This window comes from Oncorhynchus clarkii, chromosome 6, assembly GCF_045791955.1.
Source record: "Oncorhynchus clarkii lewisi isolate Uvic-CL-2024 chromosome 6, UVic_Ocla_1.0, whole genome shotgun sequence".
Classification (NCBI taxonomy): Eukaryota; Metazoa; Chordata; class Actinopteri; order Salmoniformes; family Salmonidae; genus Oncorhynchus; species Oncorhynchus clarkii.
The window spans coordinates 47,777,761-47,794,407 of NC_092152.1; the positions used below are offsets into that span (position 1 = coordinate 47,777,761).

The 16,647-nt window shown below is 40.9% G+C and overlaps 1 protein-coding gene across 3 annotated transcripts in view; it reads right to left on the bottom strand.

Moving 5' to 3' along the window:
• Nucleotides 1-247: 247 nt before the first annotated feature.
• Nucleotides 248-16,647, bottom strand: part of LOC139411232 (regulator of G protein signaling 3b) — a 91,877-nt gene continuing 75,477 nt past the window's right edge. For 2 of the 3 annotated variants that reach the window (XM_071157246.1, XM_071157247.1), the window contains 4 exons: nucleotides 15,930-16,028; nucleotides 15,343-15,404; nucleotides 13,332-13,498; nucleotides 248-5,285 (listed from right to left, as the gene is read on the bottom strand). In XM_071157246.1, the coding sequence (XP_071013347.1) occupies nucleotides 5,088-5,285; nucleotides 13,332-13,498; nucleotides 15,343-15,404; nucleotides 15,930-16,028 (526 nt within the window). In that variant the 3' untranslated portion in view covers nucleotides 248-5,087. The remainder of the gene's footprint in view (nucleotides 5,286-13,331; nucleotides 13,499-15,342; nucleotides 15,405-15,929; nucleotides 16,029-16,647) is intronic. The other variant, XM_071157245.1, reaches the window with a different exon arrangement.

Genomic DNA, 16,647 nt, shown 5'->3' on the forward strand with positions numbered 1-16,647 from the left:
AGCTCTTGTTTCTGAAGCATTTAGCAGCTTGATGTGCCCCCTGGACAGGACAGTAGTCTAATGCAGGGACTTACCCTCAATCCATCTCCTTAATGCCAAGCAGAGAGACATCAGGACCCATCTTTAAAGTACACCTCGACCTGGGATCGAACCTTCTGATCTTAGTGAGAACACTAACCACAACTTCCAGTGTCCTTTGGGCTGTGGAATAGCTTGACAGTTTATGCAATTAAATGATACGAGGCCATGTTATACTTGATTTTATTGTATTTTGGTATTGATAAAAACAAGACTAGTCTGACATGAGTACTTTATTTTGACTAATGGTGGAGAACAAAAGTAACATTGTGGTCATACTGCATTGAAGTTAATGTTAACAATACATTAAGAAATACAGTAAAACGATCAGTATATCTCTTTGCATCCATTGAATAGGAACTGACAATTAAAATGATACAAGTTCAGAATCTACAGTCACTGCTCTTATCAGTCATTTTATTTGAACGTCTGATCTAAGCCCTTGGTTCGCGTTATCTACTAAGCTAACATGTTTTAAGATAGTCATACCATGGATCATTTAGCTAAATAGCTTTTTAGGACCCCTGTAGGTATAAAATAATGAATTTGTCTTTTACTGTTATAGCCCATAGAAACACATTGATAACAGATTCATAAATGGCAAAACAGCCCAAAAAGAAATCAAAAGGAATACGTTTTTGAAATGTCTGTCCTATTGTTCGAGTCAATAGTCACGTAATAATAAGGAATTCCCCTCGACCACGCTCACAAATTGGGAAAAACAAATATTTCCATTGTACAAGAGCCAACTCTGTCGTTGATTTTGCAATGCTCCTACGTAGGAAAATGGAGCCTGCGAGAAGAGCCCTGTGGCTTCAGGCTATTCAGCGTAGGAGTGTTTAGTACAGTCAGTTTGTAACTCCACCCACAACTTGTATCTGTATAGTCAGTTTGTTTGTGTTGTTGGTCTTGGCCAGCTTAATGTTCCGGTCGGTAGCTACCTAGCACACACACACGCTCGCTCGAATGGCTGCAAGCTTCGTCATGAAAAGGGGCATGAGGGAAGCCCTACAATATTACATCTTTCTAAGTAGTGAGAATGCTATGGAGCAGGCAATGCTGAAAAGTTGTCTTTATACATGTTGTACTTTTCTTAAATGTAGTTTTGTAATTGACTAAAACAAGCAGACAACAACAAAACTGTGTTTTGAAAAAGGTCAAGTTTTTGCTGTGAGCCAATAGAGTAACCTAGGTTACCACAGTTTGTTTCCCCCACAGGCAGGCTGGGCCGCGACGGTCCATCTAATACCGACTGGGTCTATATGTAGGAGATATAAGTAATTTTTATTTATTTATATACACATCTATACCCATATTTAGTCACTCTGTTTATGGCACTTTTTATACCCTATTCATGTTGTGCCATTTTCACAGGTTACCTTCCGATGACGCCCCTGAAGCTTGTGTGCGATGTACAGTAAAACGAGTGCTAAATGTTTATGAGTCTTATCTGTTGATGTTGGTGACTATTAGTTTGTAGCTCAAACGGTTCAGACTTCTGTGAGAAGACATCTTTGTAATTAGGACGTGGGTGTCAAAGTTCAGACGACATTGTCATGTTTGAGTCTCCTCTTTGATGGGGTCGTATGAGTTGCCAGCTCAAAAGGCTTGAGTTTTAAATATGATTTTGTGACAATTTTCTTGTCTGGATCCTCTCATGTGTAGAAAAACACCACTTTCACAAACACTATATTATGAAATAGGCCAAGCTTTATATCAGTGGAAAGAGGGGATTGAGCTGCAGCCACGGAAAGAAACAGTAAATCTCTAGAATAAACACATTGGGAACTAATCAATATTCAAAATTGACACGCACATGTCAATTAACTATAGGCTAATTAAAATGCTCCATGTGTTAGATTGTACATAGTGAATACACCAAAATGCACTCTTATTAAGCAAAGCGTCTTTATACATTTGCAGCATAAGTAACAAACCAGTTATTCTATAACTTCAGTCTCTCTTTTTCATATGACCCATTTGTTTGGTTAACATGTTTGTTTTTTCTCCTTGAGGATAAATGTTTCTCCTTAGGGGTCTCTAAAAGTCAGATATGTGCTGTGGATGTCATGAGCTTAATTATTCATGACAAATTGCTTTTCCATGTTATTGCTGTTTGTTACTTGTATGTAGTATATGAGCCTCCCTAAAACAATTACTATTATATAAGATACTTTAATACATAAACGTACAGGGTAATATACTATTTCTCCTTTATACAGTACCTTCAGAAAGTATTCACACCCCTTGACTCTTTCCACATTCTGTTGCGTTATAGCCTGAATTTAAAATAGATTAAATTGAGATACTTTTCGTTACTAGCCTACACATAATAGCCCATAATGTCAAATTTGTAATTAAGTTTAAAAAAAAATGTCGAGTCAAGTGTTCAACTCCTAAATAAATTCATGAGTAAAAGTTTGCTTAACAAGTCACATAAGTGGCATGGACTCTGTGTGCAATAATAGCGTTTAAAAACACTTTTTTTTTTATATAGCTTACAGTTTATTCACCATTAGTCAGCACCTCTACATTAAAATAATTTTCTCTGGGTGTGTGCCAGCAAATGCATTTTATTAGACAATAATAGCGTTTAACATGATTTTTTGAATGACTACCTCATCTTTGTACACAACACATACAATTATCTGTAAGGTACCTCAGTCGAGCAAGCAAAAAAAATAAGAAATTGAATATCCCTTTGAGCATGGTGAAGTTATTAGTTACACTTTGGATGGTGTATCAATACACCCAGTCACTACAAAGATACAGAGTCCTTCCTAACTTAGTTGCTAGAGAGGAAGGAAACCATTCAGGGATTTCACAATGACGTCAATGGAGGAAACGGGTACAAATGTATCTATAGCCACAGTAAAACGAGTCCTATATCAACATAACCTGAAAGGCTGCTCAGCAAGGAAGAAGCCACTGCTCCAAAACTTCCATAAAAAAAAAGCCAGACTACGGTTCGCAACTGCGCATGGGGACAAAGAATGGAGAAATGTCCTCTGGTCTGATGAAACAAAAATAGAACTGTTTGGCCATGATGACCATCGTTATGTTTGGATGAAAAAGGGGGAGGCTTGCAAGCTGAAGAACACCATCCCAACCGTGAAGCACGGGGGTGGCAGCATCGTGCTGTGGAGGTGCTTTGCTGCAGGAGGGCCTGGTGCACTTCACAAAATAGATGGCATCATATGGAAGGGAAATTGTGTGGATATATTGAAGCAACATCTCAAGACATCAGTCAGGAAGTTAAAGCTTGGTGGCAAATGGGTCTTCCAAATGGACAATGACCCCAAGCATACTTCCAAAGTTGTGGCAAAATGGCTTAAGGACAACAAAGTTAAGGTATTGGAGTGGCTATCACAAAGCCCTGACCTCAATCCTATCGAAAATGTGTGGGCAGAACTGAAAAATTAATGTGCGAGCAAGGAGGCCGACAAACCTGACTCAGTTACACCAGCTCTGTCAGGAGGAATGGGCCAAAATTCACCCAACTTATTGTGGGAAGCTTGTGGAAGGCTACCCAAAATGTTTGACCCAAGTTAAACAATTTAAAGGCAATGCTGCCAAATACTATTTGAGTGTATGTAAACTTCTGACCCACTGGGAATGTGATGAAAGAAATAAAAGCTGAAATAAATAATTCTCTCTACTATTATTGACATTTCACATTCTTAAAATAAAGTGGTGATCATAAGTGATCTGAGACAGGGAATTTTTACTAGGATTAAATGTCAGGAATTGTGAAAAGAAAAACTTAGTTAAAATGTATTTGGCTAAGGTGTAAGTAAACTTCTGACTTCAATTCTGTAGTTGTGGCTGCATCATGTTATGGGTATGCTTGTAATCGTTAAGGACTGGGGAGTTTGCGCTAAGCACAGGCAACATTTCAGAGGAAAACCTTGTTCAGTCTGCTTTCCATCTAACACTGGACGATGAATTCACCTTTCAGCAGGACAATAACCAAAAACACCAGGCAAAATATACACTGGAGTTGCTTACCAAGAAGATTGTGAAAGTTCCTGAGTGGCTGAGTTACAGTTTTGACTTAAAATCTACTTAAATCTATGGCAAGACCTGAAAATGGTTGTCTAGCAATGATCAATAAACAATTTGACAGAGCTTGACTACTTTTGTAAAGAATGGCAAATGTTCCACAATCTAGGTGTAGAAAGCTCTTAGGCTTACCCAGAAAGGCTCACAGCTGTAATCGCTTCCAAAGGTGATTCTAACAGATATATTAGTGTTAAATTTTCCTTTTATATCTATATATATATTTGTACATATGTTTGAGTATTGTGTAAATCGTTGATAAAAAAATTACAATGAAATACATTTTAATCTCAAATGAGGAAAGGTTGTGTGAATAGTTTCTGAAGGCACTGTACATAAAACATTCATATTGCACTTAGAATCTGGATGCTGATGGTGAAGGTTTTCTGTAAGCAGTGGCAACCACCTTGTATTGCAGAGCTTCCAATGCTGAAATATTAAAAGATCATATAGGATTGCTTGTATAATGTTTGGGGGGGGGGGGGGATTTCATTGCACCATGTTTGTTGATTGCACAACGGTTTGAATACACTGGAAGGCCTCTTGGCTATGTTGAACACCTCCTAGATATAGTGTATAGCATCTTCTTGTCTTTGGAATAGTGAAGTGTCAGAAATCTGCCTGTGTTACACACAGAAATAGAAGGCAGTGAAGGTTTGGGCTATGCCACAAACAGGAAGGCCCATGAGGATATGGAAGCTGTATTTGTTCAAAACATTTCTTTAAATTAACTCGTCAGAAACCAATGACCACAGAACCAGGTTGGGAAAATGCCCATGGAGAATCAGATGAGGTAAGTATATAACACTGACAAAAATAGTACCAAACCATAATCTAAACCAATTTAGACAACGTGAATGTCACCTGGGCACAGCTCTCCAATGTCCATCCCTCTAATGAACACAAACCAGGGCTCCAAGTCATCCAATGTCCTCAATCTATCTTCCAATTCAGGGCAGATCTGGCACCATGGCGTTGAACCTCTTTTGGTTGGTCAAGTCCCTGTAGAGGTCTGAGCGCAGGAAGCGAGGGTACGGGTCCTTCTCCATGAGGCCATAGATCCTGTTCTGGGCCAGGTCAAAGGTCATTGCCGAGGTGCTCTGCAAGTTCTCCTTCGTGACCTCTCGGGTGTAGGAGTCCAGATTCACCTGTTATTGGAAGGAGGCTCTTAAAAGGGATCTGCAGTAGCTACATACATTTATAAATGAATGATATGTATACATTGATTTTTGTAGAATATAACAAATGCCTCATGGGCGGAGTTCAACTGTTGTACCCCATCAGAACCCAAAATATAAGCTTGTTTTACTCCGTAAGCAAAGTAATGTAAACAAATACTGTATAGCCTCAAAACATGGTTAAAACTATACTTTTGCATCCATAGTTCTGTCTATGCATTTGAGTGGTTAGATTTCTCCAGCCCCATCCCTCAGCTTTTTAGCAAAACCGTGGCGGGAGAACACTATTGTTTCAACCGCTGATTGCCACTTTAAATATCACACCCTGCTAATGTTTCATATACTCCGGAGTGAGGTTTCCCCTAGGCACAACTCTCGGATCAGCTTCCCTTCCCCCAATCCTAACCTTAAAGCGAGTCCTTAATTGAAAGGAGGTCCCTAGGAGAGGGGGTGACCGACAATTTATTGTTTAAATGAAAGGCTGCCTGGATCTTTCATTTAAAGACCCTTGCTCCCTTCGGTCTTAACATAGACTTCGATCTGAAGCCATTCTAGTGATTGTGATTTTTCTATTGTAAATGTTTGTAGGCCTATGTAGCCAAATTGTATATATGATCGTATGCTATCCTTTCATGTTTGTGGTATGTTAATTTTACATCTGAGAATTAACCAATGATATCAGGCCACACCCACCAATGATTACAGACACCTGTGTGTGTCCTTTGACACTATATAAACTAGTCACCCCTCAGTGTTTGTTCTTGTACCCTAATGAAGACATCTTGTCTGTCGAAACGTTGGTTATTAAATTATTGCATCTGAGCTCCTAGAGTGTGCAGCGCTCCCTCTAATTTTTCAAGTGTTCTACTCCGCTAGCCAGCACCTCGCCTATAATATGTTTGCGTTTCTTTCGCCTCTAAGCCAAAAAGGGCTGCCATATCTTAACGTGCTGCTTTGAGAGCACTATGGTGTTTCCTCCGTGGTAAGACACTGGGTCCAGGAGTCCGGATTCCAGTCCCATCCTGCGTGGTAAATGCCATCCGAGCCAAATATCTATCGCCTTATGGGGTCTACACTGGTTTTCAGGAAGTGGAAGACTCCAAGGACTTGTGAATAGTCGAAGTTACAGGTAGAGTGCATTCAAAAAGTATTCAGATCCCTTGACTTTTTACACCTTTTGTTACAACCTTGTTCTAAAATTGATTACATTTTTTAAATCAATCTACACACAATACACCGTGATGACCAAGTAAAAAACTTTTGCAAATTTATTCAAAATAAAAAAACTGAAATATCAAAATTACTTAAGTATTCAGCCCCTTTACTCAGTACTTTGTTGAAGCACCTTTGGTTGCACAACTACTTCCATGTCTCTCCAGAGATGTTCGATCGGGTTCAAGTCCAGTCTGGCTGGGCCACTCCCGAAGCCACTCCTACGTTGTCTTGGCTGAGGTCCTGAGTGCTCTGGAGCAGGTTTTCATCAAGGATCTCTCTATACTTTGCTCCGTTCAACTTTCCCTCGATCCTGACTAGTCTCCCAGTCCCTGCTGCTGAAAAACATCCCCACAGCATGATGCTGCCACCACCATGCTTCACCGTAGGGATGGTGCCAGGTTTCTTCCAGACGCGATGCTTGGCATTCAGGCCAAAGAGTTCAATCTTGGTTTCATCAGACCAGAGAATGTTGTTTCTCATGGTCTGAGAGTCCTTTAGGTGCATTTAAAAAAAACTCCAAGCTGGCTGTCATGTCCCTTTTACTGAGGAGTAGCTTCCGTCTTGTCACTCTGCCATAAAAGCCTGATTGGTGGAGTGCTGCAGATATTGTTGTCCTTCTGGAAAGTTCTCACATCTCCACAGAGGAACTCTGGAGCTCTGTCAGAGTGACCATCGGATTCTTGGTCACCTACCTGAGAAAGGCCTTTCTCCCCCGATTGCTCAGTTTGCCTGGTCGGCCAGCTCTAGGAAGTGTCTTGGGGGTTCCAAACTTCCTCTATTTAAGAATGATGGAGGCCACTGTGTTCTTGGGGACCTTCAATTCTGCAGAAATGTTTTGGTACCCTTCCCCAGATCTGTGCCTCGACATAATCCTTTCTCTGAGCTCTACAAACAATTTCTTCAACCACATGGCTTGGTTTTTGCTCTGACATGCACTGCCAACTGTGGGACTCTATATACAGGTGGGTGCCTTTCCAAATCATGTCCAATCGATTGAATTGACCACAGGTGGACTCAAATCAAGTTGTAGAAAGGATCTCAAGGATGATCAATGGTAACAGGATGCAACTGAGCTCGATTTCGAGTCTGATAGCAAAAGGTCTGAATACCTGTTTTTCACTTTTAATACATTCGCAAAAAAAATCTGTCATTTTGGGGTATTGTGTGTTGATTGAGTATTAAAAAAAAAAGATACATTTTTGAATAAGGCTGTAATGTAACAAAATGTGGTGTGATGTGTGTGTCAGGTTAGGTACTGTGACTGCAAAAATAAATAAACACACCAGGTGGATCTTGGGCCAAGTCATTCCACGCAATCAATCAATCAAAAGTATTTATAACAGCCTTACGTCAGCATTAAGGGCTATACAGAAACCCAGCCTAAAACCCCAAACAGCAAGCAATGCATATGTAGATGGACGGTGGCTAGGAAAAACTCCATACAAAGGCAGGAACCTAGGAAGAAACCTCGAGAGGAACAAGGCTCTGAGGGGTTGCCAGTCCTCTTCTGGCTGTGCCAGGTGGAGATAAGAGTACATTGACATTTATGCCAGGTTGTTCTAAAATGATTTTCAAACATTTATAGATGACCAGGATGGTCACATAATAATTACAGCGGTTGTAGATGGTGCAACAGGTCAGTACCTCAGGAGTAAATGTCAGTTGGCTATACAGTTGCCTGACATGTTGTCATGCTAATACGCCATGGCTAGGCAACACATCAGGAAAAGGTGTGAAAATATACAGTTGACAACATAAACTCACATGGGTGCCAGAGGAGCTTGCTGTTGCTTGGTTCTTTGAGGCCAGAATCGGCGAGTGAGTTGGGGTCATTGACCTCTCAGTTATTTGTGACACAATGGTAGTCTGTTATATATACAATTGTAAACGTGAAAGTAATTGACAGTTGGTATAGTATGGGTTATATGCCAAATTATTATTCTTGTGTATTGACAAAGCAAAACTTCCATCCTAACAAGTATAATGTGATACCATGTTTGTAATTTCTAATGAATGTTTGTTTTTTATGGCCTTGGGGCTAAAAGTAAATATAATTGTTAGGATACTCATGGCCGCTATCGACAGGGGAGGTGGAGGTTACGAATACACAATAGACCAGACTACATGCAACCAAATAGGCCTACCTGGGGCCATGTAGTTCACGCATTGCAAAACTGTCACACCCGTCTTTGTGCTTGTCTCCCCTCATTATCCCCTGTGTAAAACCTGTGTTCTCTGTTTGTCTATTGCCAGTTTGTTTTGTTCGTCAAGCTTACCAGCGGTTTCCCACTTGCTCCTGTCTTTTTCCTAGTTCTTGTTTCCCGGTTTTGACCATTCTGCCCCCCCATCCTGTACCTTTCTGGATTACTGACCTCTGCCTGCCCTTCTTGACCTGTCGTTTTTTCCCTGCCCCCTGTTCGAGTAATAAACGTGTTACTTTGACACTGTCTGCATCTAGGTCTTCCCTAAAACATGATCTATACAGTTGTTAAAAGCATGAAATGTTAAATGAAAATAAACCATGGCTTGCACAACACACATCAGACATGGGAGATTCTGATTATGAAATAAGCGAGTAGACAAGTAATTAAAATGCAACAACCTTACATTTTAATCTGTCTATTCTGCAGTGTTAGGTGACACAATTACTGTCTCATCTCTTCAAACCCCTTGTCATAAAGACAGGCCACACATGCTAACCGGTAGAGCACCCAGGCCATATCTACATTATATGGTGCAATGGTTACAACACAATAAGATCAACTCAAACTGCAATGATTAGATTACCTACCACCAGATGCTCGCTTTGACACTTTTCTCATAAGCGCCTCTGTATTTTGGCACGGTACCATATCCAGTCGATGGGAATACAAATCAAATGTTATTTGTCAAATGTGCCGAATACAACAATGCAGAATAGAGAAGGAACCGTTGTCTGAGTTTTTTTTTTTTTGTATATCTCTTTCGTAGTTAATGAAGTGCAAGGCTATTACACACACTTAGATTGGCTGTAGGAGTGTTTACATCGAATTTACAGTTTTTTTTCATTGCTACGAGCCATCTACGAAACATTTTGTGTCTTCCTAGATTTCTTGCAGCCAGGGACCGAACTCCACCTTGCTCTTGATACCATCTTCGGATTTTCACTTTTCAGAAATAACTTCAGGCTAACTGGTTTTAACTTTTGCAGCAGCTCCTTCTCCCCATAAAACTAACACGGAAACTAAACCGGCTGCGCGCGTGCACACAGTTATTTGTTCCCCCACACCAAACACGATCACGACACGCATGTTAAAATATAAAAAAAACTCTGAACCAATTACATTAATTTGGGGACAGGTCAAAAAGCATTAAACATTTATGCCAATTTAGCTAGCTAGTTTGCAATTGCTAGCTAATTTGCCCTATTTAGCTAGCTTGCTGTTGCTAGCTAATTTGTCCTGGGATATAAACATTGAGTTGTTATTTTACCTGAAATGCACAAGGTCCTCTACTCCAACATTTAATCCACACATAAAAACGGTCAACCGAATCGTTTCTAGTCATCTCTCCTCCCAGGCTTTTTCTTTGGACTTTATATTGCGATTGGCAACTTTCATAAATTAGGTACATTATCGCCACCGACCTCGTTCATCTTTCAGTCACCCACGTGGGTATAACCAATGAGGAAATGGCACGTGGGTACCTGCTTCTATAAACCAATGAGGAGATGTGAGAGGCAGGACTTGCAGCATGATCTGCGTCACAAATAGAACTGACTTCTATTTTAGCCCTTGGCAACGCAGATGTTCGTTGGCGCGCGTGAGTGCAATAATTGAATAATATATATATTTTTTTAAATTGCAGTGCTCGCGCACTCGACGCGAGCTGTCTAGTCACCCTGTAAGAGTTTGCCTCATGAGAGTGCACATGCGCAGTTGTTAGCCACATCTGCTGTTTGCAGTCAGCCAAAAATAATATGAAATAATAGGTGGAAAAGTACACATTTTCTGAATCAAAACCGATAGGTGTATATATACAGTACCAGTTAAAAGTTTAAACACACCTACTCATTAAAGGGTTTTTCTATATTTTTACTATTTTCTACATTGTAGGATAATAGTTAAGACAAACTATGAAGTAACACATATGGAATCATGTAGTAACCAAAAAAGTTATGAAATAATATATTTTATATTTGAGATTCTTCAAAGTAGCCATCCTTTGCCTTGATGACAGCTTTGCAAACTCTTGGCATTCTCTCAACCAGCTTCATGAGGAATGATTTTCCAACAGTCTTGAAGTAGTTCCCACATAATGCTGAGCACTTGTTGGCTGCTTTTCCTTCACACTATGGTCCAACTCATCCCAAACCATCTCATTTGGGTTGAGGTCAGGTGATTGTGGAGGCCAGGTCATCTGATGCAGCACCATCACTCTCCTTCCTGGTCAAATAGCCCTTACACAGCCTAGAGGTGTGTTTTGGGTCCTTGTCCCACTAAGCACAAACCATGCTGGTTAAGTGTGCCTTGAATTCTAAATAAATCACATGGTGTTGGGGTGCTTTGCTGGTGACAATATCACACCACCTCCTTGCTTCACGGCGGGAACTCCACATGCAGAGATCATTCGTTCACCTACTCTACATCTCGCGAAGACACGACGATTGGAACCAAAAATCTCAAATTTGGACTCATCAGACCAAAGGACAGATTTCCACCGGTCTAATGTCCATTTCTCGTGTTTCTTGGCCCAAGCAAGTCTATTCTTCTTATTGGTGTCCTTCAGTAGTAGTTTCTTTGCAGCATTTCGACCATGAAGGCCTGATTCACGCAGTCCCTTCCACAGTTTATGTTGATGTGTCTGTTACTTGAACTCAAAATATTTATTTGGGCTGCAATCTGAGGTGCAGGTAACTCTCATGAATGTATCCTCTGCAGCAGAGGTAACTCTGGGTCTTCCTTTCCTGTGGGGGTCCTCATGAGAGCCAGTTTCATCATAGTTACGTAACAACCCTATTCTAAAATTGATTAAATAAATATTTTTCCTTCTCGATCTACACACAATACCCCACAATTACAAAGCAAAAACAGGTTTTAGAAATTTTTGCAAATTTATTAAAAAAAATACACACATACCTTATTTACCTAAGCATTCAGACCCTTTGCTATGAGACTTGAAATTTAGCTCCGGTACATCCTGCTTCCATTGATCATCCATGAGATGTATCTACAACTTGATTCGAGTCCACCTGTAGCAAATTCAATTGATTGGACATGATTTGGAAGGGAGGTGACCAAGAACCAGATGGTCACTCTGACAGAGCTCCAGAGTTCCTCTGTGGCGATGGGAGAATCTTCCAGAAAGATTGGACCTGGACCATGCCCCAGGACTACCTGACCTGATGACTCCTTGCTGTCCCCAGTCCACCTGACCGTGCTGCTGCTCCAGTTTCAACTGTTCTGCCTTATTATTATTCGACCATGCTGGTCATTTATGAACATTTGAACATCTTGGCCATGTTCTGTTATAATCTCCACCCGGCACAGCCAGAAGAGGATTGGCCACCCCACATAGCCTGGTTCCTCTCTAGGTTTCTTCCTAGGTTTTGGCCTTTCTAGGGAGTTTTTCCTAGCCACTGTGCTTTTACACCTGCATTGCTTGCTGTTTGGGGTTTTAGTCTGGGTTTCTGTACAGCACTTTGAGATATCAGTTGATGTACGAAGGGCTATATAAATACATTTGATTTGATGACCATCTCTGCAGCACTTCACCAATCAGGCCTTTATTGTAGAGTGGCCAGACAGAAGCCACTCCTCAGTAAAAGGCACCTGACAGCCTGCTTGGAGTTTGCCAGAAGGCACCTAAAGACTCTGACCTGGTCTGATGAAACCAAGATTGGCGTTTATGTCAAGCGTCACGTCTGAAGGAAACATGGCACCATACCTATGGTGAAGCGTGGTGGCAGCATCATGCAGTGGGATGTTTTTCAGCGTCAGGGACTAGGAGACTAGTCAGAATCGAGGGAAAGATGAACCAGGCAAAGTATAGAGAGATCCTTGATGAAAACCTGCTCCAGAGGACTCAGGACCTCAGACTTGGGCGAAGGTTAACCTTCCAACAGGAAACGACCCTAAGCACACAGCTTAGACAACGCAGGAGTAGCTTCGGGACAAGTCTCAATGCCCTTGAGTGGCCCAGCCAGAGCCCAGACTTGAACCCAATCGAACATCTCTGGAGAGACCTAAAAATAGCTGTGCAGCGATGCTCCCGAACCAACCTAAAAAAACTGAGAATCTGCAGAGAACAATGGAGTCCCAAGCTTGTAGCAGTCAAGAAGACTCGAGGCTGTAATCGCTGCCAAAGGTGCTTCAACAATGTACTGATTAAAGGGTCAGAATACTTATGTAAATGTGATGTTTCAGCTATTTATTTTTAATAACTTAGCAAAAATGTCTAAACCGGTTTTTGCTTTGTCATTATGGTGTAAAATGTGTAGGAAAAAAAACAATTTAATCAATTTTAGAGTAAGGCTGTAACATAACAAAATGTGGGAAAAAAATCATGGGGTCTGAATACTCCGAATGTACTCATATATATATATATATATATATATAATCACTGGACAAACTGACCCAAGATCAGCACCTAGGGGCAACTTCACCCTACTCCAGTTTGTATCTCTAAATGGTATAAATAAGAACAATACATCTTATCTGTAACACACTTTCTCACAAAAACGCACTGCTCAAATAGTAGCAGCATCACTAAATTATTACTCTAAAGATGAACCATGGTGTGTGTACTGTGTATTGGCTTTACCTCTTTACAGGACTGTATGGACATGTATTCTGAGAAGATTTGTTTTGCTCTGGAGGCCATTTTGAACTGGGATTTGATTTTCCTGTACTTCTCACAGGCCAACCAGAAGTCCAAGTTCTCCTCACTGAACTCTGTCTGCAGGAACCTTTGGAAGACTGCCACTCCATCTGTCCAAGACAATATATCATAATATTTAATACAAAAACACTATATAATGTGTTATTAAATAGTATGTATCAACATACAGGACCACAATGGAAATAAGTCTGTTGACTGTGTTCTTATGCTTGCTGTATTCACATTGCAATTGTATATTTTAAAATGGTCAAATTAATTCATTCACAGTCATTTTGAGACCAAGGTATTTTTTGTATGGCTCCCTTGGAAAATATACATTGCCTAAACAAAAGTCTAAACAAAAGTTAAAGGTGATGTATTTTTGCATTATCATTTCAGAAAATGTCCATAACGTATCTGGCACTAATAGTGGGATGATAGTGTTTCACAGTATTACTTACAGTTTTGTAATCAAATCAAATTTGATTGGTCACATACACATGGTTAGCAGGTATTATTGCGAGTGCAGTGAAATGCTTATGCTTCTAGATCCGACAGTGCAGCAGTATCGAACAGGTAATATCTAACAATTCCACAACAAAACCTAATACACACAATCTAGTAAAGGAAATGGAATAATAAAATATAAAATATATGGATGAGCAGTGACAGAGCGGCTAAGATGCCATAGATAGTGTTGGATACAGTATATACATATGACATAAGTAATGTGAGATATGTAAACATTCTTAAAGTGGCATTATTAAAGTGACTAGTGTTCCATTTATTAAAGTGGCCAATGATATCAAGTCTGTTGGTAGGCAGCCGCCTCTGTGCTAGTGATGGCTGTTTAACAATCTGATGGCCTTGAAATAGAAGCTGTTTTTCAATCTCTCTGTCCCAGCTTTGATGGTGAACAGGCAGTGGCTCGGTTGGTGGTTGTTGTCCTTGAAGATCTTTTTTGGGTGTTGTAGGTGTCCTGGAGGGCAGGTAGTTTGCTCCCGGTGAAGTGTTGTGCAGACCGCACCACCCTCTGGAGAGCCCTGCGGTTGTGTGCGGTACAGTTACAGTACCAGGCAGTGATACGGCATGACAGGATGCTCTCGATTGTGCACCTGTAAAGGTTAGTCAGGGTTTTCTGGGACAAGCCACATTTTTTCACCCTCCTGAGGTTGAAGAGGCGCTGTTGCACCTTCTTCACCACACTGTGTGCGTGGACCATTTCAGTTTGTCGGTGATGGGAACTTAAAACTTTCCACCTTCTCCACTGCTGTCCTGTCGATGTGGATACAGTGGTGCTCCCTTTGCTGTTCCCTGAAGTCCACAATCATCTCTTTTGTTTTGCTGACATTGAGTAAGAGGTTATATTCCTGACACCACACTCTGAGGGCCCTCACCTCCTCCCTGCAGGCTGTCTCGTCGTTGTTGGTAATCAAGCCTACCACTGTTGTGTCGTCTGCAAACTTGATCATTGGCTGAGATATTCGCCTATTGAGGACAGGCATCTGTTGCCAAAATGGGAAAGCGGTTCTGACACTGTGGCTGTGTTATCTAGTGGAAATCGCTCATTTTCTGCTTGCTAAAATTCTACACTTCGCTCAATTTCAATTTATGTGAGAAAACAAGCACTGAATAGTGTAGGGAATCATTGCACCATCTAAATCGCTAGGAACCAGGAAATGACAGAGCTATTGCCACCAGATAGCACAGCCACAAAGTCAGAACATATTTCCCTTTGTGACAACAGATGCCGCTCCGGCGGGAGAAATCAACAGGCAAATATCACAGCCAACCACAACACTGGCGGGGAAGTAATACTGTGAAATACTATCATTCCACTATTAGCGGCAAATACATTATGGACATTTTCTGAAATTACAATAAAAATACTATGTGTAGCACCTTATAAATAAAAAATAAAGACATTAGGATCTTAGTGCGTTGAAAAACGTACATTTGTGAGCCAGCAGCGTATCAAAGCATTCCCCCCACTTCAGGGCCTCCTCTGGCGAGGGCCTAAAAATGACAGCACAGAAAGACAAAGGACGAATATATCACGTTTCGTATTATTGTGTGTGAGCTTTTCAAAGAAAAACCCTTCTCTCACACTGTGCCTCTGGTACTGTAAGTGTTTATCATTATAATCTGGACTATGATTAAATGTATTTCCTACTGTGAGCAGCACGGAGTTGAGGTGATTGAGGAAAACGGTGACAGTAACTGTTCTCTCATTGCAAAAATATGACATGCTGATCACAAACTGAACGACAGGTGTTGGTTTGTTATTGTAATGCTTTTCAAATGACTAGTGTATGAAGTCAGTTTAAGTTACAGTATCCTCTTCTGAGGTCTTGGGATGCACCAGTGGCTGGAGTGTGCTTTACAGTGGAGGGTGAAGTTGCCCCTAGACGATGATCTTGGGTCAGTTATGCATTTTCACCACTAATGGTTAAGGACAGGATTGGACGAGGGGAAGCTGGTCCTAGATCTGTAACTAGGGGAAACTCATATCCGGAGTGTTCTTTACAAGGAGGCTCTTACTTGACTGATTTCAGGACTTTCTCCAGCCCGTTTGTTGGGTTGCTGCCATGGAAATCGTTCTTCCTCAAGAAAGTCAAGCGATTTTTCATGTCTTTGGCCCTGTGGAAAACATATTTTAATTATGAGTATAACCCATGGAGTCGAGCTAGCTAGGAGATTCTATGATGCTGCTAAATAACCAGTTTGAAGAAAATGAAAAAGGTTTGGATGAAACAACAACATTCTAGGTAAATCAAAAAGAAGATAAATCAGATTTTTTTTAAATTAAAAAGCAAATGTCTCTAGTCTCCACAGTTCTTGCTCCAAAATGAGGAGAGATCATTTTGGGAATGAAAATGAGAGTAGTTATATCATGATATAAATATTTGGTAGTGATTGAGTCTGCATCTGCTGAAGAACAGAGAAGAAACCAGAGGAGGAGGTCAAATAGGATAGCACCCACAATTCGTCATGTCAGCCGATCTCCCTGTGTTGCAGCTGTCCATTTCAATATGAAAAGATGGGGGGAAAAGTTGTGACACATACTTTGGTGAATTTGCAAAGCATGCAAGACAAGAGATACTGTTTACCGAGACATATGCACACCACAGTACTTTCTGCCTGCCCCCTCTGTCTATCGTGCTGGCAGCATAGTATTAGTGGAAACCAAGACAGTTTTCGGGGCAGGCCTGGGACAATTTTAGCTAACCCTTTCCTAATTCTCCATACCTGCCACGTT